Source organism: Priapulus caudatus, unplaced genomic scaffold, assembly GCF_000485595.1.
Source record: "Priapulus caudatus unplaced genomic scaffold, Priapulus_caudatus-5.0.1 Scaffold234, whole genome shotgun sequence".
Taxonomy (NCBI): Eukaryota; Metazoa; Priapulida; class Priapulimorpha; order Priapulimorphida; family Priapulidae; genus Priapulus; species Priapulus caudatus.
The window spans coordinates 69,958-87,076 of NW_014577295.1; the positions used below are offsets into that span (position 1 = coordinate 69,958).

At 42.7% G+C, this 17,119-nt stretch overlaps 1 protein-coding gene across 1 annotated transcript; it reads right to left on the reverse strand.

Moving 5' to 3' along the window:
* Positions 1-200: 200 nt before the first annotated feature.
* Positions 201-15,130, reverse strand: LOC106807793. Its single transcript, XM_014810245.1, has 2 exons — positions 13,691-15,130; positions 201-1,703 (listed from the first exon to the last, which is right to left on the reverse strand). The coding sequence occupies exons 1-2, from the start codon at positions 14,784-14,786 to the stop codon at positions 1,618-1,620; spliced, it is 1,182 nt and encodes a 393-aa protein (XP_014665731.1). The 5' UTR covers positions 14,787-15,130; the 3' UTR covers positions 201-1,617.
* Positions 15,131-17,119: the final 1,989 nt, after the last annotated feature.

A 17,119-nucleotide genomic window follows, 5' to 3' on the forward strand; every position in this document is an offset into this window, starting at 1 on the left:
CGTGTGTGTGCGTGCGTGTGTGTGCGTGCGCGTGTATGCGCGTGTGCGTGTGTTCTATGCTTGTCGGTATTATATTGTGTGCTTTGCTCGGCGGTCCGTGTTAATTTCATGCTAGCACACTATACATGCCAAGACTTGCCAATACTTAACTACTAAAAAGACTATAAGCAATTCGAAGTGATAAAAATCAATCAAAAGAATTTATATAGTAACCGCATTATAAATACTTTATTAATTACACCAAACGTAAGCAATAATCGTATTAAACACTGCGTTGTTTTAATAAACAGACAGTGTACTCGAACAAAACGATGCATGCTAAATATGTAGGAGTAACAAGTCCACAGAATTCACAAAACACGAATTCGAATGTTTTCTCACATATAGATTCAGCCCTGAATGTGTTTGTCTTTAGCTAAACTGTTCAATAAAGTGTCGACACAAATATTCATGCAGTTATTTCAGCAGCTTTGTAATATTCTTCTTTACTTAAGAAACAAACAGAAATGGTATTGAAACGGTGCGAGAGATTTTTGTGAAAAATATTACAATAACAATGTGAACGCTGAAACTAGGGCTGAAATTCTACCATTACCAGCTGAGATATAATGTACCATATATATACTGAAAATTTAGTTTAGCCAATTTTATCTACAAAGTTAGAACTTAATGTAAGTAATTGATGTACTTGGTTATATGAATGAGGTTTCGGTGATAAATCCCTCTATCATATTAGCGTTAGTATCTCACCGACACTATTTTGTTAGTAAAATATTATTATTTACTTGGTCTTATAAGATACAAAACGTATATACAATTATTACGTATGATAGTACCCATGAAATTAAAATAGAGAACCACCCTTTTTCTACGATCACGGGTACTTAATAATTCGAGACATATCAACTGCCAGTAGTACACTTCTTAAAACTACGCAATATTTATATATCACATTCCCCTATCTTATGAAGTTAACAAAATTCACTTCATCGCAGTCATCAAATACTGCTTTTCATCGATGACGTCACTTTCATTACATGCATGCTCATCAGCACCCCAATTCGCCAACGTTAATTGTTTGATCATGCAAATTCGGGCAAAAATCTACTTATCTGTGTGCCCAGGGATCGGACTGAAATAAATAATTCAAACTTGATGTTATCAGCGCGTGACAGTACGATGAGAGGTTTGCTGCAATGCGGCACACGATACTCTCAACGTTACGGTAATTCTGCATGTAATAAATATGCAATTTGCGACTCGTTCGATGCACGCAGGCATTCCCCGCATTGCTCATTTAAAAACCGGGTTTCGGAATCTGTGTCTCTCCGTTACTAGCTCCTCCTCCTCTTCTTCAAGGCACATGTAAATGTGCATCGCGTGAGTATACCAGTGCGGTAGATTCAGGGAGCTTTGTCGAAGGCATCACCATGGCAACCAGTAGCGCTGGGTTGTTTCGCAAGCCCCAGATTCATCGACTCAAGGCGTCATGTAGCTACCTACCTCTCATCGGGCAATAGATTTTGTGCAATCTATACGACTCGATTATCATATATAATTATGAATAATTTTGCTAAACACGTGCGCGCTCACGTGGCGTGCACGTGACCGGGTACATCAGCGTATTGACGTCGCTTGGTCCTGAAGAGCACAGAACGGCGGTGTGGGAAGTTCGAAACCAAGCGGTTCGCCGATACCAAAGTCTGCAATATAAAAGTTTTTTCAAATTAACAGAAATATTCAGCCATATTCAGCAATATTCGGCAATATTAATCAGTATTCAGCAATAAGCAGCAATATTCAGTAATATTCAGCATAATTCTGGATTCTTAACCGGGCGTCACGTGAGCTTGAAGTGATTACGTCACCGTAAATAGTAAAAGTAAAAAATTATGTCCACTTTTTCACAAAATGTATATGATTCTGTTCACTTTTTGTGGTTAAATTGCTGCATTATACCTACTTCTTATTTTGCCATTCCGTTCGATGTGAACAAACACTCGTGACTCATACATAGTCATTAGCAAGCATTTAATGTCGTGATCAATATATAAAATCGCTCAGATTTTTTACTAGTTGAAAAATAAATCTTATCAGGTAAGAATTTGAGGATACATTTAGTGCCGAATTAGTACTTACTTTTCATGTGAAAAATTGCAACAATAATTTTACAAATATGCACCATAGAAAATTCGTGACGTAGTCAATTTAAACTCAATAATCAGTTTATATGTCTATAAAACATTTAGCTGTAATTAAAACTATACAGCTTTCCACGTACCGATACATGACTATGAAACAAGCGACCGCACAGTGAACAATCACGATCGCAACATCAATGTAAATATTAATACATTATAATCGGCCATAGTATAGAGACTAGATCGCGGAGAATGATACATTATCAGGAGTGTATAATATAGAATAGAATATATTTATAATATAGAATAGTGTCTATATTATACACTCCTGATATTATCATCTTATGAATTCATGCACTGACGATGTTTCCAGTCCATGACTAGCCGAGGACGTTAGTGAACGCATGATCGGTATTATATAATACGTTCTCACTTTCATCTAATCTCTAACCACCGCATTTCAATAAAAGGTATAGTATAGCACAGTGTAATGTGTGATTATATGGTCGTGTAATTCGATCCGTTTATCATTTATTAAATAAATATGAAATGTACATAATATTCGTAAATTTTACAGTAGTGTTAGCAGATGTGTTTGAGATGCTGGATGTCCAGTACGGTAAAAGCTAGAATGCTGGTACTGTTATGATGATAGATGCGTACGCGTATATTACCCTGTCCGTACACCAAATATACAGATTGTGATTTAATTATTATTAAATATGTTACTTATTATAGTAAGCTTACTTATTTAGAGTGTGAAGCTTAGATGTTCCACACTTCCGCGAGCAATATTATGTAGCGTATTTTTTATTGAATGAGATATCTAATTGTATAATATTGTATTAACAGAAATACAAAATATGGATGCTGTTGAAGTGTTTGATTATTATATTATATTGCATTAACAATATCGGTGAATTTTCACAATACTTTTGCATTGATTAAACAAAATAATCACAGACAGCGTTAGTTTCCCCAAATCGACTGGTATTGGGCTTATATTGCTAAACAGTTATAATACAGACGAATATATTCTAGGTAATAATAATTGAGTAATGTTATCGTGTGACAGAGTTTGATTAGAATAGTCTATAACATCAAATCAAAGAGAATACGTCATTGCTTATCCAGAGAGTGTCAACACGAATTATTAATAAATCCCCCGAAATATATCGAATATATTTGTCTCACGCGCAACGAACACATACCTGTTAGTATCACGCGAAACCGAGTCAATCTCTACTGAACCGCCCCGCATGCGTGTTTAGGTAAATAGATTCGAGTGCATACGTGAGAGTGACTGACGTGTCCGTTAGCCACACTGGCCGTAGATTCAACGCGATGACCGCGATCTGCGCCCAGTGTATAATATGTTTCGCCCAATAGAACGCTGGGTGGTCGCCATTAGTGGGTGGAGCTTTTTGTGCTAATCCAATTGTAGGCACAATGGAGTCGGATGACCACGCTACGGGCGCTGTGTGAAAACAAGAAGCGCTGCTCACTCTGCGGCCCACGACTCCGGCCACTCGTGTTACCTGTCGCTCGCACCGCGTGGCCTGATTGAGAGAAGGTACGGTGGCGGTGCGGATGTGGGGCAGCGACGGGCCCACCTGTGGCACACCGCCTACCACCCCGCGCGTATACGCACTCACGCACATGCACATCGAAGAGAGTGAGAGAACAGAAGAAAAAATAAAAATTACAATAAATTATTTAAACTTTAATGATTACCAGAAACGCAGATCATGATTTCTGTCATATGTTTTATAAAACCGCTACCGCTTGGAAAGACTAGCAACGTATAACATATATGTCACCTTCCGCTTGCTGTCCTCATCAGGTGCAAAATCAACTAATATGCCAGTTTTCTATAGAAATACAAATAAATTAATATTGGACAGGCAATCTTCTCTTATCATTCGTACGAGTGTAGTCCAGTTAGAATCCAAACAAAAAGGAATCAAGAAATACAAATACAAATAATATTGGGCAGACAAATCTTCTCTTATCATTCGTATGAGTATAGTCCCGTTAAAAGCCAAACAAAAATAAATCAAGAAATACAAATAAAATAATATTGGGCAGACAAATCTTCACTTATCATTCGTATGAGTATAGTCCAGTTAAAATCCAAACAAAAACGAATCAAGAAAATTAGTATGCTCACACGCGCTCATGCACGCATGCACGGACTCACCACAGACTAACGGATACATCCGTTAGTCCGTGGACGCACCCATACACGCGCCCACACACACACATACGCGCGCCCACACACACACATATACGCGCATGCACACATACATAGATATGTACTTTTCGCCTTTAGCCCAAACACCATTGATCGATCAAAATGACAGGTGGCATGCAATAATTAATATATAATGTATGCTGTAATATGTAATTAAGAGGCCTTGTTTATTTATAAGTACCATGTGCTGCTATCCGCATAAGTGCAACCTTTATCATTTAATTATTACGGCTGTGCTCATGCGCTTACCCGTACGCCTATCCGTAATAATTCTATCGTTTATTAAAAATATTTATTTAAAAAACTCAAATGCATGTTGTTGATTCCACTCAGAATTTCTCATTAATATTCATTCTCATAACTCAGTATCGAGCTAAACATTTGTAGTGGGCACCCGGGTGAGGCGCGCAAGAGCGCCCTAGGTCAAATGCGCTATCGCTTTCTTCTGTATCTCCTCGTATACGGGAGCGCTACCTACGTCAACCCCACGAGCTGGGAGAAGGCAATCCACCCGATCCGCCAGTGACTGCACCTACATATAACATGTGACGCACCTACATAGGAAGAGTTTATCACGAAGTTTCTCGTAATTATAATTAAGTAATGCTCTACTGCCCCCTACAATAATGCGTAGTACGGGTAACAGATTATCGCTTGGTTTCTAAATAAGAAACCGATGTTATGGTATTAGCTGCTACTTCTAAACTACTCTCTACTGATATTTCTAAGAGTTGGTGCGCTGCTGAATTCATCATCATCATCATCATCATCATCTTCATCATCATCATCATTATCATCATCGTCGTTTTCGTCGTCGTCATCATCATGGTGCCATATCCATCTAGACGTCGACTACCACAGATCGCCACTGTGTTCTATCGTTCCTTCGTCATCGGTAAAAGACCGACAGCAGTATGTCGCTGAGTGAGTTAGTTCATCGCTAATAAAAACAACTTAAAAAATCGACTTCACAGTCAGTTGGCTGTACTAAATTAGTTACACAGGCAGTACGTTACGCTGCCAGTAAGTTCCAGACATTCAGAGTCGGTCAGTCAGTTTTCCAATTATCAAGATATGCAGTCCGATGTACAGGCAGCAATCTATATATATATTCGAACACCATTGCCAACCAGTTGCGTCCTCTACTATACACTCGCTCTACATATAAGCATCTCTTCTGAACCTACGCTCGCATACAGAATAGTGTTTATATAATATTTTTATAATTAATAATTCATTTTATTTATCAGTTCGTTAAAGTATATATATTTACTACATGTTCATTTTATTGTCGATGCTTGAAACAATACAAATTTATTTTATTTACCCGTTCATATATATACTATATAGTCATTTCATTATAAAATGCTTTCAACATAACAATTCTTTTTATTTATCAGTTCGTTTCAGTATATCTACTCTATAGTATTTTCAGTGTAAATGCTTTCAACATAACAATTTAACTTTTTATTTATCAGTTCGTTATAGAATATCTACTATATATAGTCATTTCGTTGTCGATGCCTTTAAAATGCTAGAAATCACCATTTATCTTACCTAGAGGTTAGATTGTTTAGCGCCTCTTAATATATACGCTTTATATAATTCTCCTTCCTTTGTTTAAAATTTTACTACAACGTAAAATATCAGTCACCATTTTAGCAAACGAGTACGGAAAAGAGAGGACAAACAATAAATAAAGTAATTGAGTAAAAATAAAAAAATATCATTTCGTTTAATGTTTATTGATGTGCGGATTATTAATAAATTTATTATGGATAGAAATGAACTTTTCAATCCAGTAAATACATTATGTTATCGCTAAATAAAATTCAAAATATAGCGAATAAACATATGCGCCTACTGTGCGCGTTATATTAAATAATTACTAACATTCGCACAATGATATCAATTTAAGAAGCATGTGCACGTCTATGCGCAACTAGCCATATACGGCATTAATTTTGTATCTACAGAAAGAATAGAATTTTGCCCAGACAATTTATTTAAGCATATTTTTCCAATGTGTAAGAACTTTTTAGACAAAAACTTATACATCTTCATCTTCAATTATCATCTACACTATATTTAATCATCATCAGTAAATCTTCCAGTTTTTACGTACACTTGTTATATATTATAAAAATATAAAACATGATGAAAGAAATTAATCTGTCTTGCTTATAAATGAATTAAAAATAATATACTTATTGAATTTTAATAACTGTATTTTGCACACATATAAAATACGCATAGATATATCCAATATTACATAAGCGTGTTACCTAATATTTAATTGTCGACATTCAGGTATACATTATTTAAGCTACATATAATCACGAGTGTCATAGTATAGACTATATATTACGTACTCTAGTATTAGTACACTTCTGATATAATATTTGTGAACATCTTAAAGTAAACGCGGTTGCGGGACGGGATTCGCCCGATCTCCTTCAGTATGGCAACACTCCTGTGCAGGAGAATTATCACCTGCCTTACCCCTCGATTCCTACTCGGTCAACCTGGTTCAGCTGGTATGCCGTATCACGCGGGTGAACAAGCGACAGACGGCCATGCCATTCTTAAACGATGACATAAAGAAAGTCGCCCATAAAAGCATCTGCCACGACGCAGTGCGACTGCCCCCCCCCCCCGTAGCCAGGACGAACGACAGCGCACAGGTGCATGCATCTCACGCTTCCGCCTAACTACGGATTGCAAATTGTTCACGCCGTAGGCAAGATGGCGGCCACTCGGGTCGAGGATAATACGGAACCCCTCAATGCGGGAACCGTGGATCGACCGTTAGTGTGGACGCGCGGATCGGCAGTGTGTGTGTCAGGCACCCTGCCGCGACCAGTGACATGTTGCCCAAACGACGTTTTTGATGTTTGCCTCGGAGTATATTTTGTCGGATGTATTTACGGAGTGGTTCGACGATCATTAATTCTTGTTAGTGTCGTTGTTATTCGTTCGCGCTAAAGGTAGACATAGCAGCAATGAATCTACCGCAACATGATTTATATTTTAGGCGTATACATAGATGACACAGACTGAAAATTAAAATAATCTTATTAAAAACTGTGCGGAATGCCTTTGCTCTTCATCATTGTTGCATAAATAGGTTACGGGTGTTGATTCTATCTCAGTGATTGGAGCAAAACGGAAAGCACGATTAATTCACAGATATACGTGACATTCAACTACAAAAAATCATTTAACACTGTGAAGATTTTCTTCGTATTTTAGTCATAATAAATACCAATTCATAAATTCATATCAACTGACATATCGTCGGGATTCTGCTCCTCGCTATGTCCCCGTGTGTTTATGTAACCCCCAAAATCCATTACAATATACTACTACTACATTACTCCTCCTCCTCCTTCCTCACCTTCTCCTAGCTAATACTAATACTATTACTACTACTATTACTACTACTATTACTACTACTTTTTCTTCTTTTTTCTTCTTCTTCTTCTTCTTTTTCTTCTTCTTCTTCTTCTTCTTCTTCTTCTACTACTACTACTACTACTACTACTACTTCTTCTTCTTCTTCTTCTTCATTTCTCGTAGCTCGTCGTCGGCGGTGGTAGGGCTTCGTGGTGGTGGCGGTACTGTTCAGTGAGGAACATCACGCTGTAGTCCTTGCGAGGGTAGCGAGGTGCGGGCGGCCGGAACGCCATGCTCATCCCAGCAGCAGCTCCTGCTGGCGTGTGTAAGTCTTTCTTGTTGGAAAAAAGGTGAGGGATGAGGGAGGGGAGCGGAGGAGGGGAGGAGGAGGGGTATGAGAGAGGAGAGTAGGGAGAGAAGGGGAGTGGGGGAGGGGAGGGAGGAGGTAAGGAGTGGGATGTGAGAGGAGAGAGAGAAAGAGGGAGGTAAGGAGTGGAGGAGGGAAGGGAGGAGGTAAGGGGTGGGATGTGAGAGGAGATAGAGAAAGAGGGGTAAGGAGTGAAGGAGGGGAGGGAGGAGGTAAGGGGTGGGATGTGAAAGTAGAGAGAGAAAGAGGGTGTATGGAGTGGGGGAGGCGAGGGAGGAGGTAAAGGGTGAGGGAGGGAAAGGTGGAGGTAAGGGGATGAGGAGGGGAGGGAGAAGGTAAGGTGTTGGAGAGGAGAGGAAGGAGGTAATTAAGGGATGGGGGATGAGAGGGTGGAGGTAAAGAGTTGGGGAGTTGGGGAGTTGGGGAGGTGGATAGGGGGTAAGGGGTGGGGGAGGAGGAGGAGGAAGAGGTAAGGGTGGAGGTCGGGCGAGAGGAGGTAAAGAGTGAGGGAGGGGAGGGAGGAGGTAGTATGAGGGGGAGGAGGAGGAGGAGGCAAGGGCGGAGGGAGGAGGTGAGGTCCGCTTCTCGTGCTCAGAGACGAAGCTAACCTGATAATGCTGGCTTGATGACGGTTGATCGGCTGTGGTTCGACTTTGTTTCCCAAATAATAATAATAATAATAATAATATTCGATGTTTCAACTCCGTAACGCGTGAGTCCGTGAGCTGTTAACGTCCGCACTGACCAAATTGCCAACTCCGCCGGTGAAATGGTAGAATTTCCAGTGTCTGTTCCAGTTCAATACTCAGTGTCTGTATTGGCTAAATCACCAGTGTCCGGACTGGTTGAATTGCCAACGTTTGAACTAGTTCAAGTACCAGTGTCCATGCGGGTTAAATTTCCAATACCTGAACTAGCTAAATTGCTGGTGTCCGTATTTCTCGAATTGTCAATGTCGGAACCCGCTAAATTGCTAGTGACAGTACTGACAGTAGTTGAATTGCCAACACCTAAACTTTTTAAAGTACCACTGCCTGTACTACTTAAATTGACTCAAAGTCCGAGCTGGCTAGCAGGTCTGAAGCCGAACCTCTCTCAGCGGTGTTCACGGGTGCAGCGGACGGAGAAATCCTGTCGCTTGCGGTCGCAGACACACGTCGTCGTCCGTCGTCGGCAGCCATTTACGTCGGCGAGCGTCAGATTTCCTTGCGACAGCGTAGTACAGAACCGTGTTGTCGACTATGAGATTTAATTATACGTGCTGTGTAACTAAGAGACCGGCCTCTACCCCCGCGCGCGCGCCGAGAGAGACAGAGGAGGAGGGATGCGTGCGTGGCACGCGCTGCAGCTATTGGTTCGCATTCCCCACCCGTCCGGCACGTGATTGGACGAGCTGGTGCCGCTGCTGATGCGTCGGGAAGGTTTTCACGTTGTTTCGCTGGGACGACGATAGATGGTGCCACCGTCGCGGTGTTCTAGGTCGGTTCTACGTAGACGAGAATCGCAGTGACGTCACCGTTCATTCGGGAACGTAAGCCGTGAACGCCGCCGCCGCCGCGCCCGGGGAAAACTTTCAACGAAAATGAAAACGCCGTTCCATTGTGTGCGACGCGCGAGGGGTTTTCCGACGGGAAACGAAGAAACGCGAGGGCTGCGTGTATATGCACACACACACACACACACACACACACACACACACACACACACACACACACACACACACACACAATATTAGTAACTTTACGTTCATGTCGCTCGCTATGCGTATTCACCTTATCATGCTAGCACGCAAGAGTTGATAGTTTCATTGCGACATCTGACACCGGAACTCACTACATGCTTGAAAAGCTGTGCCATCAGTTAAATTTGCTTACATAGGCACCGCCCAATATACAATAAACAACCAATGTCGAGGAAATCATGTTAAACGGATATCACACGGACCAATTGGTAGATATATACTTATATATATATATATATAGACATATTTATTTATTTATATATTTTTTGATTGATTTATAATGTCAAACAAGACAAAGATTAATGTATATCCTGCATCTGATTACCACAATAACCCCTTTACATGTAAACATTCTATTCCAATATATCAGCAGAAAATAGCGGCGGTGGACGGAAAACGGCAATATATAATAACTCATATACGAGTTTGGCGCTCGATATCATCCGCCCCCATATACAGTAATATATTAATAATCTAGGGTCGCGTGCATATATCACACATATAAGGCGCAGAGTGATTTTTATGCACCTCTTCGAAAGCAGTACGCATTCTAACCCATGAATACACGCTTGTCCAAAGCGGGAAACTCAATTCGCGAAACTCAAGGCACAACACTCAATTCGCCTTTAAAAGATTCTCAAACAAATCTGGGGTATAAATATAAATTTAGCGCGCGTCTATATTATGTGTGTGTGTGCGTGCGTTCGTACGTGCGCACACTCGTGCGCGCGTATGCGTTTGTTTGTGTGTGTATGCGTGCGCGCGCGATCGTAATTGTGCGCGGGCGCGCCTGCATGCGCGTGCGTACGTGTGAGCGTTTTTTGCGTGTATGCGTGTGTGTACACGTATGTATTGTATTTTAATGATATAAAACTGCACTTAATGTTCCGTAATCACAGAAAATAATTCAAAATTACTGTGACAATAAGCCATTAGAGAGACCATTAATAATGGATTACTTAGTCTACCCCGTGTATGATACCAAACGAGTATTAGTTAGAGTTGTCAGAGGTGCTACTCAACGTCACCGCTAGTGACTCCAATAGTGATCAATGACATTATTAACACAATACTGGCATTTGCTGCACAATGTTTTATTGAATACACGTTAAGCTTGCTCGCGAAAAAATATTCTATGACATTATTCATTCCAAATTTTGTGTTAATCGTTTTAGTAGTAGTGGTGATAGTTATTTTGTTATATTTCACCTTGACATTTATATAGCGATATTGTTTTTAAGGAAATAATTTAGTTGGCTTGAGGAAATGCTTATTTTACTGCGCATACATGCGCGTAAGCTAGAAACCGGGTGTAGTCAATTCTGCAAATATTTTAAAACATTAAATACACGATTACACAAGCGTTTAAATATATAACGAAATTACGCACTAACAAGTGAATTTTCATCACTACGACACAGCAGCGGTATTAGATTTACGTGTCATCTCTAGCACCCGCTCCGGCACATTTTCCCTTTACCGTATATCAATCGGGTAATATATAAAGACATATATTTCACGCGCACTACCTTTACTATAGCCACAGGTCGTTATGCAAGCAAACAAGCGTATGTACCCTAGCCCCCTTGTTAGAACGCGTCACATCCCGGCCATTTTGTGGCAATTCTCTCTAGCCTCTCCTGCTTACTAGTGCGCTCACGCATTCAATCACGGTCCAGTAGAATCACCTGGGCAACGCAAGTCTTACCGACAAATGCGAACTGAAGGTACAGAATGTTACAAGTAATTTTTTGAGTTTGCATAAGCTGTTTTCTCACGCGTAGGGGCAGTTCCGACCACAGTCGTAACATAGACGCAGCGATCGCGGTTTATCACTCCGACGTGTATTTGTTAATTTAAATGTCGCTCGCAGTAGTGTTAGTATAATATTTTATTGGTAGTACGTTCTGTGATTATGAAGTTATGTTTGTCGACGTTGTTTCCATATTTATATCTGGATTGTTTGCCCCCTTCGAATCGCAAGCAGCTTTGTAAGTCTCTTCGTTCATTAAACTGCAGCAGTCGGAAACGAAAGTTATGTCGTGTCACGGTTACGTAATTGATATGTATTAGCAATTAAACAAGCTCATTATTATTATTATTAACATCAATAACAAAGCAAATACGCAAATTTGCAAAGTTTAGTCAGTGACCACCTGTGAGAGTCACATTATTTATGCACACACCTGTCCCCTCGTAGATATATGCTAAACAGTTGAGGATGAGAGAGCCGACCTAGTCAAGCAAGCGATGCGTCACCAGCAGCGGTCCCCCGCACACTCATTAGCTAAACAACACTGCCTTGTCATCATCATACCTACATTTTCCGCGCAAATTACCGGTTTCGTTTTCTCCAAGGTGTGAACTAATCTGTACAGGTGACAATAAATAGTGGCGTGAATTGCGCCTCGTGGGGGTTTACGGCGGTGTATACTACGGTGTCGTAAATGGGCATCGGTGTGCGAACCAGGTCGACGACGCACGCTGTTGTAGAGGCGCGAGGTCGCATGTCTAAGTAGCCATATATATATATATGGGTGTTATAGGGGATATATATATACGTTATATATACAGGTGTTATATATATGTATATATATAATTATACATATATATATATATATATGCCTATATATATATATACTGCTATACACTTACATTAGACACATCGATTGTATATTATGTTGATCGATGAATATCTTGTGCATCGATTGAATTTAGGTGTTGTGTTTTTTCACAACTAGCCTAATAGGTAACAACACGTTATTGTGTTCATACAGATACACTTACATATTTAACCGCGCAACTTAGAAGGGCGTCAGAGTCTCCGTAGGAAAACTCCTATGAGTGTTTACTATGGCGGCTACCAGGGTGACGAATCTGCTACACTAACGCCCAGCGTTAATAGTAACACGTCTGTTTGGTACCATCACACTGCGGGGTAGTGTCTCGAGTCCGACTAATGCCCCCCATGCTATCACCGAACGCATGTATAAGCCGCGGGGACTTTGCCGACGCTGGAGCGGTGGCCCCGTGGGCGACAACGTTGCGGCCGACCGATGCCGACGTTTGAAGATAAGCGAAGGATGAAGACTCTACTTTCGTGCTTACCGGCTTATTCACGCTTTGCTTTCACTTGAATAAGCACAGGGTGCGCCTCTAACAGACTGTGCACGTGAAACGGGGGAGATAAGCAAGGTAGACTCGATAGCACACACACCATCCTGCCGGACGTGTGTGCCGCTGCAAACATTGTCCCCATCCATTCACCTATGTGTTCGCATATCTATTCACGGCTCCGGTATACGCGCACGCGTATCCAGTTGTGGATGGATTTCCGCGACCAATTTTCACCCGGCCGCTGCATTTACAATAAATAAAGCTCTAACCGAGCAGTGATGCATATACACGACGTCTTCGTCCGATATTAAATTCTTAAAACACATTAATGCAATCAGTCATCAACTCATCTAATACAAATACAGATGTATCGATTTATTTAGAATGTTTTCGGCAGGAGTTGCAACGTAGAGATTTTTAATTGTAATCGAATTTTGGTAATTATACTTATTTGCTTATTTGTAGATAACTCCGGATTTTCAGTAAAGTGGGCGACGTGAAACACCACACGTTCACACACACAAGCATAGATATCATCACGAATAATAAATAAGTAATACCATTATTAATGTATTCCCGGTTAAGACATCGACACACTACAAATACTAGCAATGTTTCTGTCACGCAAATGGTAACCAAACGAACAATCGATGTTTATAGTTGACCATTATTACCTGCCCATGGACTATAGCCGTCGCCGTTTCCACCGTAGTAGGAGTTCGTACTGAACACCTGCTGCTTGCTGTGAAAGTTCTGCTCCAGTATCGTATCGAGGAAGTCTCCCGTAGTATCCTGCACGACGAGCGCATTCTGCTGACTAGGCAACATTGCCGAAGAAACGTTTCCAGCAAAGTCGTGATGAAGGTTTCTCTGCGTGTACGCGCAGTTCGCGGCGCTGGCGGTGGTGGCGGCCATGTTGTTTGCGCTATCGTTCATCTGTTGTTGCGATGGCTGCGTGCGTCTAGGATCGCTGCCATCCTTTGCCGCCATCTTGTATAAACCGCAATGATTAAACCCATCGTCTCTGCCGACCACGCGCGTGTTGTCATCGTCGCCGTTGTTGTTATTATTAATCTCGGAATGTCGTTGCAGATGAGATTTCGCGCGAGTAACTTCGCTTGGCGCGAGTACCGGAGCGTTCTCGGTGACACTCGTCGGCGTCGTCGGCGGTGGCGACGTCTCCGCCGCGTCAGCTCGCGTCGTCGTTGTCGGCGACATCACCGCCGCGTCAGCAGCTTCGTCGTCCGGCTCGTCGTCGAGCGACGCGATCTCAAAGTCGTCCATCTTGGAATTGATGAGCTGCATGATGTGCGCGCGGACGGCGGCCGACAGCGCCGACGACAACGTCGCACCGCCGCCGACGTTCTCGTCGCTCTTACCGTCGTCCTCCGTCATCAGCACGGACGTGAGATGCGCGATCCACTTGGCGGCCAGACGCAGCGTGTCGATCTTTGATATCTCGTCGCCGCCGCCGCTCACCGGGAGCGTGTCGCGCAGTCGCAGGAACGCCATGTTGACTCCATGAATGCGATTCCGCTCGCGAGCGTTCGCCGCCCGTCGCTGCCGACTGACGCCCGTCAGCATGCGCTTACGCCGACGCTTACGCGGCGCCTTGCGCGGCGACGTCGTCGTCGGTACGTCCTCGCTGGTCGGCGACGAGCTGCCGACACAATTTTCGATGCCCGAGTCGAGCGAGCTGTCCAGGTCAAAGTTCACCGACGACGAGTTGTCGAAATCGAGCGAGCTCTCGAAGTCAAATTCGTCGTCCATCGTGGCGGCTGGGTGACGGGGGGGTCCGTGCGCGATGTGGCGAGCGACACTATCGTAGAATGATCGTCGGCATCGTCGTCGTCGGTATCGTCGTCTTCGTCGGCGTTAACTCGTTTGATCCGATCAACGACGTCGGCTGCATGCTAGACACACACTCCTCGTCGGCGTAGTGGCACTGCAGCATACACGGTGAGCATTCAGGCGAGATGCAAGCAGCAGTAGTAGCAGCAGCAACAACAGCAGCAGCAGCAGTAAACAGCAGCAACAACAGCAGCAGCGGCGGCGGCGGATAGACCGACCTACGTTCGTCTTACCTGCGCTGCGAGATGGACAGCGAAAGAGTGAAAGACGGCGTACGGGTATACGGCGTACGCGCGCGCGACCCGTCCCTCCCTGTGACTGGCCCCCGATACCTGGCTCGCTATTGACTGACAGCTAGGCCGGATAGACGGCGGCTGCCACGGCGAATGACAGCGTCACTTATCTGCTGCCGACGCTCGGCGATTGTTCGTGCCGCTTTCTTGCGCGAGCAGCCGAATCCAAACAGATCTTTTGGTCGCATTCAGTCGAGTATTAGCCATCGAGTCTTAGCAAAGGCGCGAGTGCGAACAATAAACAGATTAGCCGGCGTTAATCCGACGCGATTAAAACAAGCCAGTTCTTCGTCGCAGTGACGTCCGCGCACCCCCCGCCGCCCGTTAGCTTACAATAACAGCTAGACCCGCCGTGTTCCCCCTCTCTACCCACAGTGTTCACTCTCTACCCACAGTGTTCACTCTCTACCCACAGTGTTCACACACACACACACACACACACACACACACACACACACACACACACACACACACACACACACACACACATCAGTAGAATCGAGCGCCGTGCCTTGAGCAAAATCCACTAATACCGGGATAGAATACTAGGGGGTGGACCCGTACGAAATTACACTCGTTGTTTATGACGTGGTTTGTGATTCGTTCCAGTTCAATGTTTTGTAATGTTGTGCACATACACCCTGCTCAAAGCAAACTGCAGCTGCATGCCAAACGACGGTCATGTTAAACGGGATAAATCATGGTAATAAAACTACATGTGTATAATAGACGTGATCTGCAGGTAAGAGTACAAATATATGTTTGATAACTCGTCCGTAACCTTCTTATTAAGTTTTATGCTGATGCACATTAGGGCATTGTTTAAATGCAGGCACCTTCACGAATATACGCAACACTGTGTGCGGTTATAGTCAGCTTCTTATATTAGAACGCACGACAATATTACTGTATAAGCCATATTTTTCGCGTACAGATATTTTCGCGAATTCAGACTTGACGGACAATTTCGCGAGTGGTTAATTTCGCGGTCGGGGAATTATGAATTATTCGGTATGAATTATTCGCGTGTTGTTACTTTCGCGGTCGCGGACGCGAAAATTAAACCACCGCAAAGTATACAGCGTATACAGTATAGGAAATAGGTTCTACTATTTCGCTCGAATTTTGTTATTCGGAGAGATTGTCTATACTTCATCATGAACCATATCTTCTCTTCCGCACGCACTCTCTTCCTCATTCCTTTTGTGCACCCTCTTCCTCGTATATTCTCTCTTCCCATCTCATGCTGTCTGAGGTCTTTTAGATATAGTCTTGGTCGCTTTTATATCCACATCCGTTTCTCACGTCCCACTCTTCCCCTCTCTCTATCACATACTTTTTCTCGCTCCCTTCTTGTCGCTCTCGCGCTCTCTCTCACGCTCGCTCTCCTTCTTTCTCATTCTGTCTCTCATTCTCTATATACTAGAGTGTAAGAGATTTAAAAAATTATTAGTAACTTTACGTTCATGTCGCTCGCTATGCGTATTCACGTTATCATGCTAGCACGCAAGAGTTGATAGTTTCATTGCGACATCTGACACCTGAACTCACTACATGCTTGAAAAGTTGTGCCATCAGTTAAATTTTCTTACATAGGCACCGCCCAATATACAATAAACAACCAATGTCGAAGAAATCATGTTAAACGGATATCACACGGACCAATTGGTAGATATATATATATATATATTTATATATCTATATTTGATTTAAATATGATAATTAAATGGATGTATAATATCTTGAATTATGATCATACAGTAAGTACGTGGGACATAATAAATGTATATTATTTCTTGCATAACATGATGTCAATGAAAACGGTAAGTGAGAGAGAGAGGAGAACGAGAGAGAGAGAGAGAGAGAGAGAGAGAGAGAGAGAGAGAGATGAGAGAGGGAGAGAGTGAGAGAGAGAGAGAGAGAGAGAGCGAGAGAGAGAGAGAGAGCGAGAGAGTGAGA

Bases quoted from the DNA above. Each gene is read 5' to 3' on its own strand.
- LOC106807793 (XM_014810245.1), bottom strand. From the start codon at position 14,786: ATGGACGACGAATTTGACTTCGAGAGCTCGCTCGATTTCGACAACTCG. The intron at 1,704-13,690 runs GTAATAATGGTC...TTTATATTGCAG, and splicing joins CGGCTATAGTCCATGGGCAG to ACTTTGGTATCGGCGAACCG.